Genomic DNA, 8,269 nt, shown 5'->3' on the forward strand with positions numbered 1-8,269 from the left:
AGTACCTGCAACAACCATTTTCTCTTTTCTTCCTTTCAGAGCGCGGTCTCTGCTTGGCAGCTGAGCATTACATGCCATCGGTTCGGCGGCGTCCAGCGACACAAACGCTAGAAATAGCAGAAAGACGTAGCCGTTTATTTGTGTTTGAGAAAACAACTGTGAGAGCAGCTGAGTCTTCTGGGATGACTCCATAACGTTTATTAGCCGGGGGCGGGAGAGAGGGAGGGGCGAAGAGACGGCGGCGAAAACGCCATTAATATGAATATTCATCGTGCGTGGGCAACGCGTGCGCTGCATATTAACTAGTGAAGGGGTTAATGTGACTTTGGCACAGAAGCCTACAGTGCACCGTGCGCTGGAATGAAATTAAATTTAAATAAATATCCACGCCGTTCAGCATGCAAATAAGCCCTCGCCAATTATCGGCTCTCAATCTGAGGGAGGTGCTTCTGGTACTGTGTGGATCATTCTGGAGTATAGGTTTGCCATCATTTTACAAGGAGTGTGTGTTTGGGGTTAGCCTTCAAAACGCTGAATTTAAGATAACAATGTTCCCGTAGAGACAGTTAAGTCAGTCTATTTAAGGTATCTGGCTCTCAGCACTGACTATATGATGGTTTTATTTCCAAAAGCATCACTATAATTCCAATTAAAAGGTGGAGAGACTGATATATTTCATACTTTTAAAACTATCATAACAGCCTAAATGACACATCTTAAAGTGTCATGTGAATACTGTGCAACACTGAATTTCCAGGATGTGTTTCAGTCATCAAAAGCTCAATGTGACTTAGAGCTACATTTTGTTAGGTGATATATTTAAAATCCACAGACAATAAAGAGTAGAACTGAAACAGTAAAATGACAGAAGATGAAATGGCAGCCAGTTTGACAGTTAATTAATTGTTTAAGTCATTTTTCGGGGGGGGAACTCCAAGACTGTTAGTTGGACAAAACAAGGCAATTTAAGATGTCACATTTGACTGTGGAATGTTTTCATTCTTTTTTATGTGATTTATATACAAAAGAATAGCAAAACTAAGTGGCACTTGCATACCTAGACAAGAGTAACCAAATCACAGTAGCCTAGTGGTTAAAGTCGTACCAAATAACTGCAATGTCCTTGTTTGACAGGCAGCAACAGTGTATGTCTTCCCCCTCACTCTGCCTTCACGTTTCCTGTCCGATTCTCTACTACCTGTCAAATGAACGCAAAATATTTCAATGTGATCTAAAAATAGTCCCAAAAAGTCACAGGCCTGCACTCCTTTTACTGCTTTTCAGCTGTAGTTCTGCTACAGCCTGACCAAGTGATATGATACTAATGAGGATGATTATTTATGTGTGGGAACTTGAAGTGATTTTTAATTTGATTTGATTTGATTTATTCTTTCAAGCATGTAAAGACAGTTGATATGTCAACGCACATAATGTTACACATATCCAACAAATGCTAATCCAATATCAATTTGCTTATACCTAGTACATGCTTGAATGGAGTAGGAAGAAGTCAGACTTATCCAGTCCTACCCCATGACATCATCTTACCATCATTGGTTTGCAAGCAGTATCTACATAAATAATTCTCTTCTACACCACACAAGTAATATACTAAAGAATTATTACAAAGTGTTAACATTCATACACCACACCCACAATGTTCCATCTAATTAATCATTAAGCCTGTTCTTGCATATATCTTGATTGACACATACCTTTATATTTATGTTTAAACTCGTCAATTCTATTACTATTTTTTATGTCCACACTTAAATTATTCCATAGTTTTACCCCACTTATAGAAATACAGAATCTTTTTTTGGTTGTACGTATAGCATGAATTTTTAAATTTAACTGACCCCTTAAATTGTATCCCCCTTCCCTTTCATTAAATAGTTTTTGAATTCCACCAGGTAATAAATTGCTCCTGGCTTTATACATAAACACTGCAGTCTTTTATCCCACTAAATCAAAAAATTTTAACAATTTAGACTGTATGAAAGCTACGTTGGTGTGATCCCTATACCCCATCTTATGCACAATTCTTATCGCTCTTTTTTGTAATATATACAATGGTTGAAATTTCATATACTTGTTCTATATTAGCTCCCCCAATTTTCAATTGAAGTTCATTATCTAGTCTACGATTCCCAAATACCATAAATTTAGTTTTATCCAAATTCAGAGATAGTATATTACCGTCACACCATTTCTTTATCTTCTCAAGTTCCTGTGAAACCCGTCCAGAGAGTTGCTGTAGGTTTTCACCCGATGCCCATATGGTAGTGTCATCAGCAAACAAAACCACTTTCACTAAATCAGAAACCTTACATATATCATTGATGTATAATATAAATAGTTTAGGTCCCAAAACAGAACCCTGAGGCACTCCACATACAATATCCAGCTCACTCGATTGGTATTCACCCAACTTCACAAATTGACGCCTCTGTGTCAAATAACTTCTAGTCCATTTCAGAACCACTCCTCTGATCCCATATTTTTCTATCTTGTCCATTAATAATTCATTATTGATTGTGTCAAATGCTTTTTTTTAGGTCAATAAATATCCCAATCGTGTATTTCTTCTCATCCATAGCACTTGTAATGTCCTTGTAAAGTGCTTGTCTATGCTCTGAAAAAAGCAATCTACCAGTAACAAAGGATTCAGGGTATTGTTCCTATATCCTGCAAGCCAGAATAACATCATACCCTTCTGCAATTCCCTTTTCCTCTCTCCCTTCCTCCTTTCTCTAACTCTTATCTGCTGGAGAAATGAAGCTCAATCACCTGCAGAGGAGCTGAGGATGGCACAGAAGACTTTGCAAAGCAAATGCCAGGTAATTACCCGGAAGCTAGGAGAGTGGAAGCACATAGATGAAAGTAGAGCAGGGTGAGAATGAGAGAGATGAACAGAAGAGGGTTTGCATGCCTGTTGATGCAGGATGATTGGGGTGTCTTGGTGGTGTGTGGAGATGTAGGAAGAGGAAAGGAGCAAGGGAAGGAGATGAGAGCAACTGGGATGGATGACATACATACTGAGAGCCCATGGTGTGTGTTGATTTCCTCTATGTGCATGTGTCCTCTTAAAAATGATCAATAAATGTAGTATTTTCCTGACCCTGCTGTTTCCTGTGACGGAGGAGGGTGTAGTTTGAATATAGAAGAATATCAATGGTGAATAAAATCAGTTTTTTGCACGAGTGCAGTAGCAGTTTGTGTTGGAATGTGTGCGTACACTTGCATGCAAGTGTTTGCATCTGAGTGCTTTTGTGCACATAGGTGTGTGTGTGTGTGTGTGTGTGGTTGTGTGTGTATATGAGCCTGTACGCACAATTGTGTACATGCTTTCTAATGGGCACTTGTGTATGTGTGCACATGTGGTGAGTAATTGCATATATTTGTATGTGTGGTTTGTGAGTTGCACCAGAAAATGTAGTGAGTATACCAGCTTGCAGCTGTTTGATTGTCAGAGTGAGAGTGAAGATGTGCAGATGTGAGTGAATTTCAAAGAGATTATGAAATGACCAGAAATTAAACACCACAGTAGATTGTAACTGTGTATCATGGCACATTAAGTCATCTGTTGGAATGAGAGATGGTTGGAAAGTAGTATGATGTTACATACCTGGTTCAACCTGTTTGATGCAATTTAATTTAATAAGCCAATATTTGTAATTCAGTACAGGACTCTAGTGTTTGTTTGTCCAGCTGTTTGTGTGTTTGTGGAAGATATTACCAAGCAATAGTGTGTCTCACAAGCAGTTTGCAACTCAACTCAATAGCTGCCTCTGATTAACATCTGAACAGAACAGGAGCCAGCCAACCAGAAAACTGTTTTGGCGATTTAGTGTAATTGTGGCTTTGCTAAAGTCTCACTTTGCCTAATTAGAATAATAACTCATGCCGCCTCGTTGTTTTCAAAGGGCACTACATCGTCTCGCCGAAGCAGGTGGGATTGTGGGATGGTGTGAAAAAACAAAGGGTTTGATTGCTCTGCTGAAGCTACAGTCAGTTAAAAGCAATGTGGCGCTCTCCGGGGGATTCATATCTAAGCTGTATCAATTCACAGAACTGAGTGGGAAAATCCAACTTGACAAATTTTGATTCATACCCTGGCCCATGCTTGACTTCTCTTGACATAAATCACTTGGTTCACTGGGACATGGAGAGAAAAGATGAAGGTTTGTTTGAATGACATGAAAGTCTGCGGGGAGACCTGTTGGTGTGCCCTTCCAACAATGGGGGGGGGTTGTATCCTTCATTTTCTTTCAACAGGTAAGTAAATACACACTCTGCATAGGCCATAATATGCTAAACTACGTGGCCTCACTAAATGACGTCCTCTCTCTCTCGTTCTCTGTCAATTCAATGAACTGTTCTCACACTAACAACAAAATCAATAGCAATAAGCCTAAATAGTCATGATGAATAAAGAGACAAAGCACGTTTTACTGAGTAAACTGCAATGGTGGAAGAAGTACTCGCATTGTAACAGTACCACAGTGTAAAAGTACTGTTACAAGTCTTGCATTCATAATATTACTTTAGTAAAAGTACAAAAGTACTGGCATCAAAATATACACAAAGTACCAAAAATAAAAGCACTGATTGTATAGGAATAGCACATTTCACATTAATGTATATCATATTATTGGATCCGAATTATTGACGCATTCTTTTGTACATCACTTTAATGCTGAAACTGGTAAAGGTGGAGCTCATTTTAACTACCATACATGCTTATAATTTGAGGTACTGCTGTGTATTTTGTGAATTTCCAGCCAGGTATCAGTAAAGTCAGATGATTATATTGTATTTTGTAAAGTTAATTCTGAAAAATAACTAGTAACGAAAGTAATGAAATCCATTACAAACTGTACTCACTCCTGTTTGGACAGTTATTCCTTTCTCCTTGATGATCGCTGAGTCTGTACTCGGTCGCGATGTGCCTCGGCTTCTGAAAAGAGACTGCCAGTGTCTAGTCTCTCTTTAGAGCCATGTAACATAATGTTTTGTTGTGAGTTTTGGATTTGTTCTTTCAGTGGTTCAAATATTTGGATTTTGATTTGTTCAGAGCTTTTGATTCCTTCTGTGTAATCAGTGCTTAGTATGTTGTCAATCTGAAGAGCTCCTGCAACTGGAGGGCTTTGGAATACTACAGGATTTTTAGGGACTAGATTTTAAATGTTTAGCACTTTTTCAATATTGATCATGAGTGAGAGGAAAAGCTCTCTTCTACATGAATTGTTTGGGACATGATTACCTGCATCCTTTAGACTGTAGTGTACTGGATCTCGGTTAGATGTCTGTTCCTTTAATAAAATAAACTGGTTGAGCCCTAAACTTTAAGTGTAATTACATTTTTGTGGAAATTACATGATCTTATTTGTAATCCAAAAGTAAGTATTGTTCAGTTTTGTCTAATTTAGTAAGATACTGTATATTACATGCGTTTTCTTTGGGAACACTCACTATCACTTTCAAATTTTCTGTAGATCTTGTGATGATGGTGTAAACAGCAAAAGTAGACAGTGGTGGAAGAAAAATATTGTCACCACAAGTAAAAGTCTTGCAGTAAAAATTTAATGTGTCCAGATCTATAAACTGAGGACCCAGATGCAGGTACTAAACAAAGTTGTGGTGGTAAGAAATCAAGATTTTACTTTTTCCTAGCAGGGATATATCAAAATGAGTAACACTGGAATTAAGGCAGGCTAAGGTAAGTATTCAATGACTGACTCAGAGGAATGCAACTAAACAGAAATGGCTCAGAATACACAGCAACACAAGTGAGGAGTCTGGCAAAGGAGAATAAGGCCGTGCAGATAACCAGAAAACACAGGGGAATATACTGACAAGCCGGATGTGATCACTGACTGCATATAACGCACTGTGGGTGTAATGAGAACTGGCCGGTGGCAGGTAAAAGCTGGAGCCAACACAGGCTGGACAGGATAGAGGAAGTGTAGGCTACCAAAATAAAAGTTCATAAGAGGAAGGGTGGGGAATCATGACAAAGTGTTTAATAATATCAATCACACCCCTGTTAGTGTTATATTATTCTTATTTACATAAAAGCAGTTCTATAAAGTTGTAATTGGTCAAGGTGGAACTGTTATGGTCACACACACCCCCCCCCCCCCTCACCAGGTGGGTGAGGGAGAACAAAGGTAGGACTCAAGTATGCTGACCCAGGTGCTAGGGGGGAAAAATGACGGTTTACTGGTAAAACAACACTAAGTAACAACAGAACATAAAGGCCAAGTCCACTTATACAGTCCGGGGTGGAGTGAAGATGGTTAAAGAGACCAGAATAAACAGGTGAGTTGACGGCGGACGAGAGAGAAAACAAAGGAACAAAAGAAACAAACAACCAAAACCCAACACACTGTCACTGTCAGCGTTGGGAGTAGTACCTTTGCGAAACGCATAAATGTCGTGATCAAGCCAAACCAAAACGCACATACTGTCAGCGTAGCATACTCGCACACGTGTATTTACGCGGTTTAAACAAAACATCTATCATGTACGGGGTATACAAACTAAGTACACGTACATGTCACAATGCTCCGGCCACGACGGGGCATCTGCCAGAGGTATAAATAAGGAAGCCAACAAATCACCGGAATACGCCTCAGGTGTGCGCACCGACCCACGAGTCACTAATTACCCGATGCGACACAGCTGAGGCGTTGATCCCGCAAAAAGGGAGAGCAGGAGAGGGAAAAAGAAAGAGAGGCAGGTCGCGCCGAGCGGACCTGACAGGAGCTGCTTTTGTCGGATAGCTCAACCTATGACAGGGCATTATATAAACTGGTTATATGTTTTGCATAAAAAATCTTATTCAGAAAAGCTTCTAGAAACTATTTAGCTGTCAGATGAATGTAATGCGGTAAAAGTACAATATTTCACTCTGAAAAGTAATGAAACTACTCAAGTACAAGTATCTAAGAACTGTATTTAACTATAGCACTTGAGTAAATGTTACTTTTCACCACTGACAGCAAGTTTTATTAAGTGTATGTACTTAGTGAATATGACTTGTTATACAATCCTCTACTACTCTAACTCTATGAAAGTAATATTTAGTTTTTTCTTCTTGTTCTTCTACAGTTTCTCTTTTGCACACTAAGTTGTGTTAGTTTTTCTATCTATGTGCAAATACAAATAAAGTGAAAGGAAAGAGAGATACAGTAAACTGGGAAAGCAAGAGGTCACTCACATGGACCGAATGCAGCTAAATAACACCAGAGCACTTCCTCTCCCTCTCGCTCTGGCGCTCCACCCATGCTAAGAGTAGCTGGGCTAAGCCACTCTTGCCCTACATACAGTCTAAACAGTAGATTACTGACTGCCCCTCTAATCCCATGCACCAGGGCATGTGCCACTATCACCATGCAGCAACCACCCAATCACCCTGCAGCCACCATCACAGACCTGCTGTTCCAGTGGTAGTGCCCCCCCCTCAAAATCCCTAACATCTTTTCTGGTTTTGTTGAGTCTTTTTGGATTTATCCTCCTCCTCTCTCTCTTCCCTAGCAACACTGTCCCGTCTTCATCCTCCCAGTGTCCCCACCGTCTCCCAGTTTTAACCTCTTCATAACCACCTGGTATGGGATAACTTCCTCCAGGCCCTCAACCTCACCTATACCACCAGGTCCACGATTAGAGTTAATCTGGACTATGTGTCATCCTGCATCTATCCACCACCCCCACAGCCCCGTTCTTTCTTCCATCCCTCCCTCCCTCCCTCCCTCCCTCTTCTTTACCAAAGAGGCTTTGGTTTAAAATCCTTTATTGTGAGCCCCTGCTCCCCTTGCAGTGTCTTTCTGTCTGCTGCCAACTGCAACTTTTCCTCCCACACCATATTCTCAGCCAATCCTTAAACAGACACGGGTAGAACCTGCCCCCAGGCTAAGCTGGTTAAGAGGGAAAAGGGTTTTTTAAATTGTTTTTCTTTTTAGATTAAATTTAGAACGAGACCTGCACTGTTACATTTTTCAGATGCACTAATAAAATGAAATACTTGCTTGCATATGTGCATATGAGCATACGGTAATACATGACTACACATAGCAAGTGTGCATACAATAGGAGTACTTGATGTATGGGAGCATCTTTTTGTGGATGTCCATGATAGTTTGCTCGATTAATGTGGACAGGGGATTTAACCAGCCATGCTCGCCTGCTCCTCTCGCCCTGAGGGCAGAGCGAAGGCATGGAGGCCCAACTTGGATGAAGAGACTCTACAATGGTGCAGAGAGTA

The 8,269-nt window shown here is 40.2% G+C and overlaps 1 protein-coding gene across 6 annotated transcripts in view; it reads right to left on the reverse strand.

Annotated features, from left to right (window-relative positions):
• The window catches only part of msrab (methionine sulfoxide reductase Ab), a 55,522-nt gene extending 49,086 nt beyond the window's left edge, over positions 1 to 6,436 (reverse strand). For 5 of the 6 annotated variants that reach the window (XR_002274232.1, XM_020591168.1, XM_020591167.1 and 2 more), the window contains exon 1: positions 6 to 1,344. Coding sequence is in view for 4 of the 6 variants with exons in the window: in XM_020591168.1 (XP_020446824.1) it covers positions 6 to 297 (292 nt within the window). In the remaining 2 variants the exon portion in view is untranslated. Of the gene's footprint in view, positions 1 to 5; positions 1,345 to 6,419 lie in introns of those variants that run through there. The other variant, XM_020591173.1, reaches the window with a different exon arrangement.
• Positions 6,437 to 8,269: the final 1,833 nt, after the last annotated feature.

This window comes from Monopterus albus, unplaced genomic scaffold, assembly GCF_001952655.1.
Source record: "Monopterus albus unplaced genomic scaffold, M_albus_1.0 scaffold13.1, whole genome shotgun sequence".
Lineage (NCBI taxonomy): Eukaryota > Metazoa > Chordata > Actinopteri > Synbranchiformes > Synbranchidae > Monopterus > Monopterus albus.